At 41.7% G+C, this 18,690-nt stretch overlaps 1 protein-coding gene across 1 annotated transcript in view; it reads right to left on the bottom strand.

Annotated features, from left to right (window-relative positions):
- Positions 1 to 1,693: 1,693 nt before the first annotated feature.
- Positions 1,694 to 18,690, bottom strand: part of SLAMF1 (signaling lymphocytic activation molecule family member 1) — a 33,019-nt gene continuing 16,022 nt past the window's right edge. The window contains exons 4-7 of the mRNA XM_060142253.1: positions 13,160 to 13,258; positions 8,349 to 8,422; positions 3,660 to 3,752; positions 1,694 to 2,235 (exon numbers count right to left, since the gene is read on the bottom strand). Coding sequence (XP_059998236.1) covers positions 2,185 to 2,235; positions 3,660 to 3,752; positions 8,349 to 8,422; positions 13,160 to 13,258 — 317 coding nt within the window. The 3' untranslated portion in view covers positions 1,694 to 2,184. The remainder of the gene's footprint in view (positions 2,236 to 3,659; positions 3,753 to 8,348; positions 8,423 to 13,159; positions 13,259 to 18,690) is intronic.

Below are 18,690 nucleotides of genomic sequence, written 5' to 3'. Positions count from 1 at the left end.
CCAGTATCTTTTCCGTAGATTCCTTTTCTACATAGAAAAATGCAGAGTCAGTTTCTGTCTTCACAAAAAAGAATACTAATGCATTGGTTCCAGGAAGTGGGATGCTCCAAACAACAGAGCTAAAATGTGAACTGACTGAATAGAGGGGATAAAGTACAAGGCTATAAGGAGCTCAGAGTTTTGAGCTGGAAATTTGGTGAGTCTTATTATATGGGTGTAAGACAGTTGGTGATTTCTTTTTTTTTTTTAACATCTTTATTGGGGTATAATTGCTTTACAATGGTGTGTTAGTTTCTGCTTTATAACAAAGTGAATCAGTTATACATATACATATGTTCCCATATGTCTTCCCTCTTGCATCTCCCTCCCTCCCACCCTCCCTATCCCACCCCTCCAGGCGGTCACAAAGCACCGAGCCAATATCCCTGTGCCATGCGGCTGCTTCCCACTAGCTATCTACCTTACTACGTTTGTTAGTGTGTATATGTCCATGACTCTCTCTCGCCCTGTCACAGCTCACCCTTCCCCCTCGCCATATCCTCAAGTCCGTTCTCCAGTAGGTCTGTGTCTTTATTCCTGTCTTACCCCTAGGTTCTTCATGACATTTTTTTCCTTAAATTCCATATATATGTGTTAGCATACGATATTTGTCTTTTTCTTTCTGACTTACTTCACTCTGTATGACAGACTCTAGGTCTATCCACCTCATTACAAATAGCTCAATTTCGTTTCTTTTTATGGCTGAGTAATATTCCATTGTATATATGTGCCACATCTTCTTTATGGTGATTTCTTAAAGTGCTCACTAGGGTCACACAAGACCCTATCAGACAGAAGTGCTTAAATTGAAGAAGGCCTATATGAAAGCGAGAATAGAAGGGAAATAGGACTTTAATAGAAGAGGCTCTTTCTGTCTGCAGCCAATAATTTAAGTTATTAAGCATTCAATTACTTGAAACTGTTGGGCCAATATATGTTATTGTCTACTTCAAGATACATTTAGTGACGGGGAGAGGTATGCAAGGATTAAGAAGTGTCTGGTAGAGACCCTGAGGATGTGAGGCCATGGATGTAAAATGGACTCAATCAGTTTGAAGAGTCTTAGTTGAGGCTCCAGGTTTGTTGTTCAACAGAGTAAGCAGAGAACTAGGATTTAAAAATCATTTGGGGAAGTGAAAAGTCACTCTGGGACAAGTTCTGATTATCCCAAGTTCCTTTGTAACAGTATCACCAAACACTTACCACTTTTCTTTTTTTTTTTTTTTTTGTGGTACGCGTGCCTCTCACTGCTATGGCCTCTCCCACTGTGGAGCACAGGCTCCGGACGCGCAGGCTCAGCGGCCATGGCTCACGGGCCCAGCCGCTCCGCGGCATGTGGGATCTTCCCGGACCGGGGCACGAACCCATGTCCCCTGCATTGGCAGGCGGACTCCCAACCACTGCACCACCAGGGAAGCCCTACCACTTTTCTTTAAATCTGAACATCATTTGCACAAAACTGTACTTTTAAGAATCTTAGATTTTTTTTCATTCCATTATTCAAAGCTCAGAGACCTCAAAGTCATATTTTCAGTTTATTGACTCTTAGCTTCCAGGTTTTACAAATAAAATACTTTATTAGCTTCTTTTATGGAATAATCTCAGAGTGTTTATTAATCTCATTGAGACAATAATCTCATTGTCTATCCAGAGAGAGAAACTGAGGCGCAGAGCCTTGATCAAGTCTGCATGGTGATCGGGAGCAGCTCCCAGACCCAGGACAGGCAGCCCAAGGGTACGCTGTTCCAGACTTTGTGGCTGGTGGTCAGCTGTCTGAGATAGGTACTAGATGTCCTGTCCAGACTTTCTGCCTTTGGCTTTTATTACCCAATTGCAGCGAAGAGCGAGACACCTCACTGGACCGGCATTATCCATTTCATCTGCTACACCACAGAGATGGAAAGCTATTCCAAGCAGCTCTCTGTTCTGAGCCTGTGCCTCCCACAGAGCAGGCTAAGTGCTTGGGAAGCCTCGCTTCCTTATCTATTTCGCGGGTAGATGTGGGAGAAACATCACCAGGGAGTCGATCCAAGAAGAGTACAGATGTGTAGATGTCACAAGAAACTTGGGACTTGGGACCAAGTCCAGTGTTTATTTTGGCTCCTCCGTATTCCTTCAGAAAGTCCCTTCACTGGATCTGTGGTGTCAGCTCTCTGGAAGTGTCACGCTGGCATATACTGTGATGGAGCTTGATTGCTGGGGGCAAAAGAGAACAAGTCTGTGGGTGGAGGGACCAGCACTAGGTTCACAGGCTACAAATGGAAGCGGTGATGCTTAGAAAAAGGAAAGCGTCTCAAGAATCATGTAGCATTGCAGCTTGCTCAGGGTCTGCCACAGCTGGGTATTGCTAGAGGTAGCACTCAGCTTCCCAGACTGCCTGCTTGCCCACAAGATGGGTTACAGCTCCCTTCAAGAATACGCATGTCATCAGGGAGACTGGGAGACCTGTCCCAGTCATCTGAGGACCTGCACTCAGTTTAGAGAAGCCAAAAGAGTTCTAAATTACTGAGCTCTAAAAAGGGGGGGATTAATGAGACCCAAAGGGAGAAGAAAGAAGTGGTTCCTGCAAGAGAGGGATGGGGAAGAGATGAAGATTGTGGGCAAAGACTTCTCGCAGGGAGAGGAGATTCAAGAGTCTGAGACAGAAAGAGACAGGAATGAGGGAATTTAGGTGGTTTTGCTGTAACATGTGAAATATACCGAGTGCTGTGTTTCTTCCCCAAGAAAACATCATTAAAAATCTACATTATTTAAAGCTTTTAAAGTCAGATTTATGTTTTTACTTCCCTTTGGATAGGAGAGTGGTCTGTGAATACACCTCAAGATGAAGATGAGGCATCCTCCCAAGCATTGCTGAGTATGTGTACAGTAGGAGCTTTGAGGAAAATAGGTACATGTAGGCATTTCTGTGGCCTTTTGATCCTCCATTGTCTCCTAAAATGCTTTATTTAATAGGGTCCAACTAAAGCCAAGATTTTAGCCCAGAATTTACTTCTGTTCGTTTAGTAAAAGGAAAGATTCCTGTCAAGTAAACTTAATCCATGCTGACCTTGCAATGGGGTAGAACAGGCGGGCCATGTGTCATACTGTCTTCTAGGCTTTACACCTATGCAGAGTTCTACTCCTAAATGTTCTGATTAAACAGGGATGAATGGAGACTAGGCATGAGCATTTTTACAAAGCTCCCCTGGCAATTCTGTTATGCAGCTGGACTGGAGAACTCCTGGACTCAAGGTGCGATTCCTGAACTTAAATGTGCATCAGGATCACCAGGAGGATGTTGTTTTTTAACGTGTAGATGCCTGGTTACCCACCATAGACATTCTGATTGAACAGAATCCTAGGTAGAGGGTCCCGGGAGCCTTTATTTTGAACAAATATGCCAGTTGATTCTGACGTGACAGCTCTCAGAGAAAGCCTGGTGAGCAGAGAGTGAGCAGAGACCCCATGTAAGCAGCCACGAGGGGTTTCCCGGAAGCCCTGCCACTGAGGCTGCAGATGCTCCTTGCTACCTGCTTGCAAGGGCCTACGTCCTCCATTTCAGCTCTACACAGGTTCCACCCTTTCCCCTCCTCCACCTATTCCCTCCTACAGAGAGGAGGCACAGAGCAATGCCTCACCTGGACAGGCTCTGGCACAGGCTCTGTGGCAGCAACGTAAATGGTGGTGCAGGGGTCCTGAGCTGGCAGAGAGTCAGGTTTCTTCTGAACAGACTACAAGGGAAGCAAAGACAGCAGGAGATTAGCTGAGCAGCAAGTTATTTCCCATTCAACTTTCGCCATGGAGAAGCGTAGCATCAAGAAGTTTTGAGTTAGAAAGCTCCTTGGAGTCATTTGGTCCAGACTCCTTCCCAGGTGAAAATTCTCCCCCAAATTCCCTGGAACTCAATTCTCTGGGCTTTGCTCAGACTCCCCGAGTGACATGGAGCTCACAGCCTTGTGAGGCAGCCTGATTCATCATCATCACTTCCCAGATGTTTTAAACATCTTGCTCACAGTGAACTGAAATTGGTGTGGTTCTTACATAGGCAGCTGAAGGGAACGCGATTTTTATAGTATTTTAGTCTCACTCATATCACCCACAACATGAAGTCCTGCTATTACTCACTCTAATATGGCTTCTCATCAATTCTCTTTCCTGTCCAAACATTGAACTTCATAATAACCACACATGTGCGAGTGTGTTAAAGTTTACCAAGTTCTTCACATATATCTTCCCATTTGTCTCACAACCACTCTTTATGTTAAAGACTGTTACTCACATTTTACAGATGAAGAGGCTAAAGCCCAGAAAGATTTAGTGCTTTCTTAATGTGAACATGCAAGAAGTATCAGAGCCAGGATTTTAACTTAAAATATCTTTTAACTTAAAGCGCATGTATTTTCCATTATACTGTTCTTCTTTGGTTACCCCAACTTATAATGACCTCTCCTTCACCTAAATTCCTCAGGTACCTAAAGTCTAATTCACACATTATGGCACTTAACTGTACACTGTATTTAAGACACTCTGATGTATTCACACATCGCTCTCCAAACAGACCATCAATTCCTTGAGAAATAGCCTATTTTTTCTTTGCATTCCCCATGTAATAGTGCTAGGCACATAAAAACCTTCAGCTGTTGTTTGTTAATGTTACTTAGAATGAATTAAAATCCACAATACCAGGACGAAGTCAGTGTAGGCATAAATTGAGACCCTGTCCCTCTAAGATGGAGACGACATATCTTATGCCTGGAAAGTCATCTTTTCAACATACTTGGGGGCACTGGTGTAGGACAATGCTATTCTCTGCCTTTCCTGGACATAGAACAAGCCTTAAAACGGAAGCACATGGGTTATAATGGGAGAGAACTTGGAATCTTGTCATCTGGTGGAAGAGATAAGGAATTGGAAAACTTTACTGGAGGAAAGAAGATTCAAGGTGGGACATGATCTTTCTTTTCATATATCTGATGGGTTGCCATGTAGAAGAGGAATTACATTTGTTCTGTACAGTCTGTCAGCTTTAAACCAAGGTTGGAATTTTTAGGGTAATATTTTGGTTCAATGTAATAAGATCTTTCTAATAGTAAGAAGTGCTCAAATGTGGGATGAATTACCTTGAGAGGCAGTGAATTTCCCATTACTGGAAGTGCTTGGGGTAGAGCAGGGCTTCTCACACTTTAATGTGCATATGAATTACCTGGAAATCTTGTTAGAAGTCTGGTTCTATTTCAGAAGATCTGGGGTGGGGCCTGACTTTTTGCATTTCTAATTAGGTCCCAGGTAATGCTTTTAGTAAAAGGTCCTTTTAATAAAAAGGTCCTTTTAGTAAAAAGGAGCTAGCCAGCACTTTGGAAGTAATGTTGCAGAAGATAATTCAAGGAGTGATAGGGTAAAATTAAAGAAGATCTAAATAAAGGATATATCATTTTATGAATTGAAAGACTCAATAGGAAAACATATATGATCTTCTGAAATTGATCAATGCAGTTCTAATTAAAATTCCAGCAGGATTTTAAGGAGAATTTTTACAAACTGAATCTAAAATATATAGATGAAAATGCAAAGGACCAAAAATGGCCAAGAACTTGAAGAACAAGAACAAGTAAAAAGATTTGTTTTACCAGATATCAAACTTGTAATAAATCTGCAATCACAGATTTGTTAAGACAGTATGGTTCTGGTGCAATTGTAAAGAAATAAACCAATGGAGCAGAACAGAGAACTTCAAAATAGAATCCACACACAGATGGACGCTTGATTTATAATGAGGTGGTACTGCAGTGAGGCAAGGACAGTTTTTAAATATAAATAGTCAATAGGATATCCATATGGAAAAAAATAAAAGTTGACCCATCTCACACCACACTCAAAAAATCATTTTCAGGTGCATAGCAGATATAAGTTGAAAAGATAAACTATACAGTTTTTAGAAGATGGTGGAAGAATATCTTCATACCTGGGAGTAAAGAAAGATTTCTTAACTGGAATACAAAAAGTGTTATCTTTTTATAACACAAAGGAAGAGATGATGAAATTGTTCTACACTAAAATTGAGAACTTTCCTTTATCAAAATGTATCTTTGAGAAATTGCAGAGGCAAGCCACAAGATGGGTGAAGGTATGTGCTAAAATATAACTGCTAAAAATGTTTAAAAGCCTTATAATAATCCCACCCAAAACAGACTGAAATGCAAGGGAAAATTGGCAAGAGATTTAACAGTCACTTTAAGAAAGAGGATATTTATACAGCCAATAAACATATGAAAAATTGTTCAACTTTCTTAATAATTAGAGGAATGCAAAATAGAACTATAAAAAGACACATCCAAAAGAATGACTAAAATTTAAAAGACCAATAACACCAAATTTCGATTAGAATGTGTAGCAACTGAAACTCTTGTATGTAGTTGCAAAAAAGTAAATTGGTACACCCACTTTGAAAAACAGTTTGGCCTTATCTAATCAATTTGAGGATATGCATACTCTGTGACTTAGCAATTCTACATTTAGATATATCCCCAACAAAAATATGTGCACATATCTACCAAGAAGCACACATATGAATATGAATGGCTGCAGTTTTCATAATAGCTTCAGACTGGAAATAACACAAATGTCCATCAGTAGCCAACTGGAAGAATAAACTCTTGTATATGTATACATTGATATTCCATAAATCAATGAATATGAATGCATTATATCTAAGCTCAAAGACATGCTTGAATCTCATAAAAGGTAATATCGAGCAAAATAAACTGTACACAGGAGGAAAAATGCTATAAGATTCCATTTTTATAAAGTCCAAAGGGGAAAAAAAAAGAGTAAACTATATTTTCAGAAAGTAAGGATAGGGAATCTTTGGGGAGGAGAGAGAAGATAGTGATTATGAGGCACACAAGGAGGTCTTCTGGGGGTGGGGACAATGTTCTGTTCCTTGATCTGGGTGGTAGTTTTATGGTCCTAGAAGACTCAATACTGAAAGATATGATTTCTCCTCAAATAGATCTGCAGATTCAATGTAATCCTAATAGGATTTTTCCCCTTTCTGTGATACTTGAGAAGCTGATTCGAAAATACATATGCAAGTACAAAGGGACATAATAGCCAAAACTCTTGAAGAAAAGCAAGCTGGAGAGACTTGCTTTACTAGGTATCAAGATGGGGTAATTACCCAAAAAAAAAAAAAAAAAAGATGGGGTAATTCATTGAGCTGATATTTATACAGGGTGCACTTTTTGGTATGGATGTCATACTTTACAGTAAAAAGAGGGGTGCTAGCAACATGGGATAGAATAGATAGGGAAGGCACCATGGTTAAGTTGAACCTGATTACCTAAATATGTATATGCAAAAGAGGTTGCTCTTGGGACTCATATATTTAAATGGAGTTTGGTTCTCAACGGTGGTCATGGCCTGTGTAATACACCCTCCAGACCACTAGGGGACAGCAGAAAGAAGGGCTTTGTCCAAGAATTTATCTCTGGTTATCAGAAATGCATTTACTGTCATCTGATGCAATTTTCCAAGGTGCTAATCAAAGCTGTCTTTACCTTCACATCTTTTACTCAAGAATTTGCCTTCCCCTACATCCTGAATGGCCATATTCTGGCCTATACATCACCTAGAATTGCCTTCATGTCAGAAAAACTATAATATCTTCATATCTAGCCATCATTCTTTAACCTCCCTCTTACTTCTAACTTATCTGATCCTCAACTTCATCATGACTCTAGTTTTTTAAATCCATCTCTTCTGTTTCAGCCCAAGCATCACTCTGTCACAGTTTTGCTTTCATCTGCTGCCTACATATCATCTTCCATCTCACCAACCACTCTCTAGGCAGAATCCTCAAGATCTTCCTTCCTTGTCTCTTTGATGTTTGCAAACTCTTAAGCTTGGATCAGACCAACATGTCACACAATAGCCTTTCTCAATCTTCCCCTCTCTCCTCAAGCTGGCACCCTCTTCCATAGAGAAGGAAAGAGTTTGATAACAGAGAACCGTAGACTCCTAGAATGCCAGAGTTGGAAGGAGTCATACATCACATGTTTCTAGCTTCCTCAATTTTTCCTACGAAGAAACAGATGACCAGAAAATTACCCAGTGTTTCCCATTATTTCAAATAATAAATAGTCCCATCTAACACCGAAGTTAATGTCCTTTTAGAGAGCTCTTGTTCTTGACTTCTGCTTTCTTAATTTCCTCTGCTTCAGAACCCACGTAGAACCATGAATGTCAGACATGCAAAGTGAACTGAATGGCCAGGGATTCCATGGGAAACATGACAGGTCCACCCCAGACAAAGACAGTATAGGACTTACACCTGATTTCTGGACTTGGGCATAGATAGTAAGGCTTTTTGCTTCCATTGTTGGCTGGTAATTGTCTGTTTTACCTGGGGAAAAGAAACCATAGTGGTTATCTCCCTCTGGTCCCCAGCATGAACTCTCTGCTCAGACCTGTCTGGTCTTTACCCCCCATTGCACACCCACCTTCCCCAGAAGTACCACAGGAACAAAGCACTTAGTCCCAAACCCCGTGTACATTTGTCATATGACATTAGGTTAGTTACTTGATCTCTCTTGGCCTATTCCCCTATCTGTAAAATGGGATTGAAATACCTGCCTCACAGGGCTGTTGTGATGATTACATGAGATATTACTTGTAAAGTGTATAGAACAGCGCCTGGCACATAGTGTTACGTGCAATTGTTAGGTGTAATTGATATGCCATTCAATTATTTTGATCTCTATTGTTTGATGTATATATCTGATCTCCTAATAGAATTCTAAGTTCTTTAGGGGCAGGGCAAGTTATTTATACCTCTTTCGAATTCTTCAGCTCATAGCATGTTGTTTCATTCACAGCTTTCTCACCTCCCTGTTTCTGGGGGACGGTGTATGTGTAGGTGGAAGGGATGCAAGAGGGATGATCTGCCTGGGACTATTTGGAATAAAGCTGCAATGTCATTCTAATGCCTACCATCTTTTTTTGCTCAGAGCCTAGGATCTCTGGAAATTAATATGTTGCAGAACATTTAAATTTTTAACCAGTTTTTAAATTTTTTCTTTTTAAATTGTAGGAATAATTCATTCTTGTTACAAAAATTTAAATAATAGAGAGTAAAAAGTATGTCCTCTTTCCCCCATTAACCAGTACAATTTCATTCTCAGAAGTAATTGCTTTTAACAGTTTGATGTATATCCTTCCAGATCAGCTCTGTACAATACAACATCATCTTCGATGATGGAAATGTTCCATATTTGCAGTCTACTATGGTAGCTGCAAGCCACAAGTCACTACTGAGCACTTGAACTGTGACTAATGCAACCGAGAAACTGAATTTTAAATTGTTTTTAATTCTATGAAGAAGAATGTATATATATGTATAACTGAATCACTTTGCTGTACAGCAGAAATTAACACAACATGGTAAATCAACTATACTTCAATAAAATTATTTAAAATTGTGTTTAATTCTAATTAATTTAAATTTAAACAGCCACACGTGGCTGATGACTACCGTATTAGATGGTGCAGCTCTGGACACTTGCTATACTTATACAGATATTTCTTCTGCAAATACAGTCATTCCATACACTTCTCTGTAACTTGACCCTTTCAGCTAAAATGTGTTGAGGACATTTTCCATGCTAGTGCAGTAGACCTATCTCATTCTTTCTAATGTTTTGTGGTATTCTTTGGATATATCATGTAGCAGTGAGAAGGATGGAGGGTAAAAAACAGATGGGAACAGGGAGGCCTGTTTTGAGACTATTGCAAAGTCCAGGCAAAAACAATGGAGACTTGATTCAGAGGAAATCACGTGAAGTCTTTAGGGTAGACTTATTTTAACACCAATTAATTTATTCTTTTAAAAATCTAGGAGCATGTCTCTGAGGGAATAGCACTTAGGAGAGGTATATTTTTATTTGGAAGGGAAAGGCCTTGTATGTATGTACGTGATGAAAGTGGTGGAAGGTGCTGCATGAGGGTGTGACACTTGGGAAGGAAGTGATGGGCAGCTGCTGGGAAGCTCAAAGAATTCAAAGAAGCCAACGTATGGTTTTCCTGTGCATGTGTGGGCAGGGAGTACCTGCCTGGTGGTTCCAACTTCACTTTTTTGGTCAGGGTTGATAACTGGCTGAGGATGCGTGTTGCGGGGGGATAGGGAGGGAGGATAGGGTTTGGGGTGATCAGAGGAGATAACAGAGGGGGCACAAGTTAGTTCTGTGAAATACATCCTTCGGTTCAAAACCATGAATGTTTGCACAGTTAGAAGCCCCCACTCAGCACTGTCCTAGGTGTTGTAGGGGAACAAATAGTGTAGAGAACAGACCTCGGTCCTTAAGGACTTTCAGTCTTTCAGGTCAGCTCAAGCTGAAAATTACAATTGAGGGGAAAGTCCCAAAGGGTCAGAGAGTTGGAAAAGGCAAGGCTGAATGTTGCTTCTCAAAAAGACCACTGGACCAAGATAATTCAGTCTCATGCTTTTCTTCCCCAATGCAGAAACAGGTTTTCAGGAGCCAGCTCAACTCTAGTCACTGAGGCCTTAAGATCTAATGAAAAATGTCTTGACCTTAGCATTGGGGCATCCCCCTTCTAGCCCTCATTAGCTGTGTGTCATTGGACAACACGTCATCTCAATGGGTCTCTTCTCTTACCATGACTGTAAAATGAAGGCATAGTCGGTCTAATATCCTTTTCAGCTCTCATCTGAGGCATAAAGTTGTCTTATGTTACCCTAACCTCAAGTACTTTAAATCTGTTCTAGGTGCTCTTCCCAGATCCTTCCAGCGCTGCCCTCTGCTGGCAATAGAGATTAACTATTGATGCTTACATTAAGAGATTAGTCTTTCTGTGTGTGTGTGTGTGTGTGTGTGTGTGTGTGTGTGTGTGTGTGTGTATCCATCTATTTATCCATCTCTCATCCATCATCTATCCATGGAAGCCATCGTGTTCAGTGCTTTCAGTATATTGACTTATGGATCCCCACATCAATACCATGAAGTACATAATATTATCCCCATTTTGCAGATTTGTTTGCCTTTCGTTTGATCACAGAGCTTGTCAGTGGCAAAGTCTGCATTTGAATGCTAAAAATCTATGTTCTTATCTAGTGTGTCTCCTGGACACGAAATTTCCAGAGAGTCCATCTGAAAACCTTCAGAGTCAGGCTGCATTCTGGAGGTGACACCAATAGAAGTTGGCAACAGAATCTCTTGAGCAAAGTCTTATGGGGGTACAGCAATTAAGTATAAGCTTTTCCCACAGACTTAAGGCAGGGCTTTGTATGTTCCTGGCTTACAAGGAATACACGGTGATTAGAAACAAGGATGGGTACGTGTTTGGGAAAAGTAGTAGAGAATTGTAGTGGGGTGGGGAGTGCTATTCCTTTCAGAGACAACCATGTGATGAGCAGGATGTAGTTGAGGAAAGAGTGCAGGTTAGGATCCCAGGACCTTCACCAGCTGGGTTAATGCAGGTATGTTAATCTCAGTTTTCTCATCGCTGGTATTTCACTGCTTCCTTATTGTCTAAGACAAATGTGGCTGCCCTGGCCCATCCCCATGGACTCTCATCGTGATTTCTGTCTGCATTGCCGCACTCCCCCCGTTCCTCCCCAGCTACCTCTTAAATGGAGGAAATGAGACAAAGTAGGCGGCTTGCTATGACCTAGATTTTTTTACATAAGCAAAACCAACATCAGAGTGCTGAGACAGGGCTTTTCCAAGAAGGTTATATGTGGAGAACACTGATCTACTTGAGAATGAGATCGGCCATCAGATCTGTGGTGTGAGGATCAAGTTCTATTCTCCCCATGGGAAGACCAGCCCAGGGATCTGTCCTGATCGTGGGGCAGGACCTTCTGATGCTAATGTGAGTGGGTGGTGGGTAGTGTCGCTGAGGGGAGCACACTGCCCAGGATATTGAATCATAGGACAACTTGGAGGGGAGGCCAGGAGATACTAACTCTAGGCATTGAAACTGCAAGGGAGTAATTGGGCCCTAATGGTTTCAGTCTACCCTGGGTAACTTTCCATAACTATTTAGTTTGGCTTTAAGTGACCTCATGACTTGCACACTTGTCCAAGGTGAGTCAGAATTTGTGCTAAAATGGTAGTAAAGTGTGTTCTCTCTGCTGTCTTCTGATAAGCTGTGGGCCTTCCTAGAGGAACACGCCCCGGTAGTTGGGACACATAGTTGCAGTTCTGATTCCCTCGCCGATCAGCTGGGTGACTTTGCAGGAGTCATTCTCTCTGTGCCTTGGTTACCCCATTGCTAAGTCACATAGAAACAACTATACCCTCCTTTTCTCAGAGGGATATTGTAAGCATAAAAAGAAATTATAGGGACTTCCCTGGTGGCACAGTGGTTAAGAATCCGTCCACCAAGGCAGGGGACATGGGTTCGAGCCCTGGTCTGGGAAGATCCCACATGTCGTGGAGCAACTAAGGTTGCATGCCACAACTATTGAGCCTGCACACTACAGCCCGCGAGCCACAACTACTGAAGTCCACACTCCTAGAGCCTGTGCTCCACAACAAGAAAAGCCACCGCAATGAGAAGCCCTCACATCGCAACGAAGAGTAACCCTCGCTCACCACAACTAGAGAAAGCCCGTGCACAGCAACGAAGACCCAACGGAGCCAAAAATAAATAAAATAATTAATTAAAAAAAAAGAAATTATAGAAAGGTTTCAACCCTTGGGTAAAAGCATCCTTTTTATTATTAGTCAGTAGTTATAACTTTTCTTTTGAACAAGATTCAAGGGTCCTCTGTATTCTGCTCCTAGTGAATATTTTAAGCTTCTTATCTGGATCCCTTCAGCATCCTGTACACACCTCTGCTGCAGTGTTCATCATATATACCGAATTTAAATTATCTGTGTCATGTCTCCCATATTAAATACCTGTGGTTCATCTATCTTTTTATCCCCACAGCCTAGTGTGGCGGGATCAAGCAAGACATGTTGAATGAAACTGAATTGAACAAGATCCGAGGATATGTTTATGTAGTGTTTTTGCAAAGGCATTGCCTGCAGAAAGCCCCAGTGGTGAGAGCAAGTGCTTGTGGGGAGAGGTCCCCTGCTTACCACAGGGAGTCTGATAAGAATCTATTGTCACCTACCTCTTCTTCTCAACAGTAGTATTACCACTTGCAGAATCATGATGACACCAACAATGGCCCCTAAGAAGAGCCCAGCATACAGTGCCCATTGTCTTGCTTCTGAAAAAAAAGTCAAAGGGCAGTCTCAAAAGTGCTGTGAGTTTAAAAACATCCCACGCAGAAGTGGGGAGACCTAGCCTCATGTTTTCTGTCTACATTCTTCCTCAAGGGAGACATTCGATCTTATGGTTTTAGAGATCAGCTTTAGACTACTGAAGAGTTCCAGATCTGTTTTCTTATCCCGATTTCTCTCACTACTTTTGACTTTCATACTCCTAATTTCTTTAAAGATTCTTCTATTCAAATGTTTTATTTTTCACTTCACTTTAGACAGTCTACCACATGATAAAATTAAACTTATCTTTGTTTTTTCTAAGTCAACTTCTCTGCTCAGTTTCTCTGTTTTTAAATTTCTAATGTGTCCTGTATCCATTTTGGTAGAAAGAGCATGATGGCTGCATGTGCTGTCCCCATACTCCCACACCATTCTCATGAGACACTGGGAGGAAGGAGGATCTACTTATGCTTTTTTAAAAATAAACATAATAGTGCTATTATTGTCCTTCCATGCAAATAACTGTATTGAACCCACTAGACCTGAACTGAAAGAAAGTATGTAGTTTTACTCTGAATCAGTCCTGTGTTTAATATTAGCACTAGAGTACATCACCCAGACTAAAAATCAGAGAGTCAATTTTCATTTTTTCTTCTTTGCTCCCTTTACCAAATCCTTCTGAACGAGGAGCAGCACTTTGGAAAACAGTGGACGAGACCTCTTACCCCAGTAAATAAGACGTTTAGCTCAATAAGATAATAACAGACAACTATTGAGCATTTACAATGGGCCAGGCATTTTTTTTTTAGTGTATCTTGTTTACTAATGTATTTAATCCTCACAAAAATCCTATGAGGTAGATACTCTTCTTACTCCCATTTTATGGATAAGGAAGCTGGCGCAGAGATCCTCAAGAACTAGAGGTTGGTCTAGGAGTAGAAACATGGCTGAATACTGAAGACAGACTTCTTGGAGAGTCAGGGAGACTTATGGGCTTGGGGTAAGATACACCAGGATAATTAACGGTGAGGGACAACCCGAAGCACCACTAGGGTTCTAAGTAATAGCATGTACCTTCTAAATACCAGGAGGTAACATTAATGTGTAAAGGTAACTTATAAGGATGGTTGTGGAATCAGCCTGCTTGTTGTTGAACTTATGATGGATTTGTTGGGAAGAAACTGAAAGGAAGAAATAGGTAGGGTACAAAGGGGTAGAGTGCTTGCAGACACAATTCAGATGTTTACAGAGTTAACCAAAGATACAGACTGAAGTCTCAACAAATTGATGAAAACGCACCCCACCAAGATCCAAGTGGGCCTTCAGCCTGATAGATAACCAGAGGTTGCCTCCTGGGTTTGAAAATATTCTCTTTTTCTTTCTAGGCTTTTCACACATCGTCATCCCAGGGAATCTCACTGAACTAGTTTTGTAAAGATCTTGATGATAGAGTCTCTTCCCAGAATTAAACATGTTTTAACCCTGCCAGATACCAACTTCAGCGGTCATTTGACCCCTGATCAAAAAAGCTAGGGGGCAAGCAGAGAGTTGTAGTAAGACTCCTGAATTTATATAAAGAATGAAATATGAGTACAAAATCACTGCTGAGGCTAGAATTGCCCTGTGAGCAGCTGTACCCTGAGTAACCACTCTGAATGGCTTATGGTTGCTGAGAACTCACTTCACAGGTGTGTGTGTGTGTGTGTGTGTGTGTGTGTGTGTGTGTGTTTTGTCCAAGAAACAGTGAGAGACTGTTTATTCAGATTGATGTTGCCAACACCAGAAACCCACAGAGAACGCTTTCAGATCCTAAGATAAAGAAGCAGAGCTAGAAGCCTAAGTACCACCAGGTTTCATCAGCCCATGGAACTGACCCAGCAAATAGTTATAGTAGCACTTAGTATTTCAAGACTATTTCCTCTTTTTTCTTCCTTCATGTATTTTGAGACCTTCTAAATCAACGGTTAATTTAAGAACAAACACTGTGACTATTTAAGTCATTTAAAAAAATACTAGTTCTCTCAAATTTCATTCAGATAAAAATAAAATAAAACCAACAAGGTGGTGCATCTAAAACTAGAAAATAGCAAAATAAATAAATACATAGATACATACATAAAATAAAATTAGGAAATAGCAGATGACATAAGTGCATCTGTAACACTTCTGCCAAGTGAGACTTTTTCCTGTTGCTGACAGCTAGCTGCCCACCTATTCACATAAACTAAAGACGACGGGGACATATAACTGGCCCAGGGGACACAATGACACCAGCCCTCTCTTTCTTTTCAGGGTCTCAGGAGGATGAAAGCTATGTGTTCCACTTGTCCTATGACATACATGACCAGCTTCGGCCAGTCCAGCCAGATCTGAGAGGCAACCTGGCCACAGTCCTGAAAGATATTTCAGAAGTCCAAGTTTTCTCCTAGTCTTTGGATACAAAGTAATATGAATCTACTGGAGGATTTAAGTTACAGGACCATAGACTTTTGTAACCTTGAAGGAACTGTAGTGCTTATCTCACCCAGCTCACTAATTTTATGTTGAGGAAACTGAGACTCAGACAAGTGTACTTAGAGTCACAGAAGAAGGTGATGGTCGAGCCAGGTGACATAAGACCTACAGAATTTATAGTTTGTGTTTTAGCCTGTGGTGGTGAGGCCTCCACATGGAAAGCAGCAGAAGGCTGGGTTGCCTGGGAGACCTCGTGAGTCAAAGGCCCTCTGAGGTGCCAACTAGTCCCTTCACCATCTTCCATCCAACACCTGTGCATATGCTCAGTCCTCTATTCTCCCTCCCGCTGCACCTTCAGCGGTCCCCCCGCCGCCACGGCCGAGTCCTGACCCCCCAGGCCAATCTTGCTTCCTCTGTGTGACTTTTCCTGACCATTCCAGCTCCCATTCTTCCCTCCCCCTTGGACTCTGAAGCACCTTGGTTTATGTCCTACATCTTAGAATTATGTCTGCTGTGGAGACTATTTTCAGTGAGAGCATTTGGAGCCAGACTGATGGATTCCAATTCTGGGTCTACCACTTGATAGCTCTGTGACCTCAGATAGGCTGCTCCTACTCTCTGGGGCCCCTGTCTCCTCATCTGCAAAATGAACATAAAAATATTCAGTTCACAGAGTTGTTCTGAGGAACCAATGAAATAATGTATGGAAAGTGCTCAGAGCAATGCCTGCAATCCAGCATGTGGTGAATAAATGTCAACTCCACTTGCCTCAATTCTCTAACTAGCTGCTAGGGTCTTGGAGGCCAGAGACCACCTCTTTACTTCTTTTGCAGCTCTCTTACTACTTGACACATAGAGGTCCTTGGTAAATTCTTGCTGGTTGATTTTAAGGACAGGAGATAGGTTTGATCTTAAGTCCAGAGGGGTCCCTGAACATCAGTGAAGGATGGATGCTTCAGCACCATCATGTCATTTGCTTACGACTTAATTTCTCTATCTGTCTACCAGGTCCAAATATTTCTACACTTGGTGATCATCTTTTTGGTGCTCTTATTCAATTGTGATATGTAAATGGAAACTAAATGTCAGAGACTCTAGGCTGTCAGGAATTTGGGTAAATATGGACAAAATGCTACTTTTACAGCTTGGTGGGTTCAGGCTGCCCATGATTCCTGTAATTTCTGGGAATAACTTCCTCATGGTCCTCTGAGTTTTCTCTCCTGCAGCTCTACTTGTTCTAGTCTCAGCTGTCCTGGGTGCAAGGTACAGTGCCTTCATCAGTTTCTACAAAAAACAAAACAAAACAAACCCAAAAAACCTACACGAAGAATTTTGTGGGTTCAAATCCTCTAGTGTAGATTTGAAAGGTCACAAGGAGCAGATTCCATCATGAACCAGGCAGCTTCCCACCCTCTGACAGGCTCAGACCCTCTCTTTCTCTTCCTATATCTGCACAAGCAACATTTTCCCCCATTATAATACAGAACTATCTAACCTACAGCTGGATTCTTAGGGGGAGGGGTCTCACCTTCTGCAGTCTAGCATTTATGAAGCTACTATCCTAAACAAACTCTGTTGCCTTCCAAAGAGGAATTCTAGTAGTAGTTTCCTTAATATGATCATGTTTTTCTACCTGGTAGCTTCTGAGTCCTATCTAGATTGTAAACTCCTTGAAGGTAGATGCTGTACCTTACGCTTCATATGCATTACCCTTTCCACATGACACAGGGTAGGGCAGGAGGGCACTCAACATAACTGTGATGGACTAAGTTAATTTAGAGGCAATAGAATGAAGCTTGGAGAATTCTGTCATGTCCCTTGTGTTAAGAATTATCAGAGCACTAAGTATGAGAAAGTCTGGGAAGGAATGCAGAGTCACCTTCTGAATGGCCCAAGGCAGGAGTAGAAGGGAACAAGCAATGACCTATTTGGCATGTGTTTTATTATAACAAAATGGAACCAGGAAGAAGGTGTGCATCTCTGCTCTCAGCACCATCTGTGCTCCTATTTCAAACCACCACTTCCTGTGGCAGAATCTCCAGCTCTCCTGCTTTTTGCTCAGTCATGTAGTGAGGCCCCCTCAGGATGGCAATGCTCGAAAATCAGGCCGATATTGTTCTGGAGTCCACAGGTCCCATTCTTCGTCCACAAAAAAATGTTATCTTAACACTCTTAAACAGGAGGTTTGGGACTTTTTCTCCCCTGGAGCCTCTTAGAGGTAGCTGAGCAGGCTGGTTGAGAACTCCAGTACATTTTATGAAGAGTTCTTTGCACAAGTCTCCACCCCTGGTCTTCTATTAGATTGGCTGTGGTTTAAACCTGATAACTTGGCACATAGACATGCATCCAAGGAAAATGCTGAAGGGCCTTTTTTATCTCTGAAAACTGCTGCCACAGAAACACAAAAGCTCCTGTCTCTCAAGTCCCCAAACCTTTATTCTTTAAGGCAGGTAAAGAAGAAAATAAAAAGAATCTGAGAAACAAATGTAGCTCACCCCAGGAGTTACTGAGATGCTAACGTAACCGTCTGAGAGTGCCAGATCTCTTTCCTGCCTTTCATGTGGTTCTGTCAGAAAGGCCGCCTGCCTGGAGCACATCAACTTGAAGAAGTCAACCATCTTCAAGAGACATCTTTTTGTTGGTGGAAGTTTCCTCTCAGAATTGTTAGTGGGGGAAGGGCGGTCCTAAACCATACCATACACTAATTTAAGATCTGGGACCATCGAGGTAAAAATTATTACAGAGTTCACAGCTTCCAGAAAAATCCCTTACAACTGCCTATCCTACCCAGCACTGTGTTGCAGGGGCTAGTAGGTGTGCCTCCAGGGGCATTTTCATTCTCCCACGACAATGCAAGTCTTGTCCAGTCACATGGCTGCCCAGCTAAGGGTTACATTTCTCAGCATCCTGTGTAGCAGGTGTGGCCACGTGACAAGGCTCTGGTCCATGAGAAGTGTCCAGGTTCCATCCTTCCAAGATTGTT

This window comes from Lagenorhynchus albirostris, chromosome 2 (genome assembly GCF_949774975.1).
Source record: "Lagenorhynchus albirostris chromosome 2, mLagAlb1.1, whole genome shotgun sequence".
In the NCBI taxonomy this organism is placed as follows: Eukaryota; Metazoa; Chordata; class Mammalia; order Artiodactyla; family Delphinidae; genus Lagenorhynchus; species Lagenorhynchus albirostris.
The sequence above is the reverse complement of the archived record's forward strand: the minus strand, read 5'-3'. Positions and strand labels throughout refer to the sequence as shown.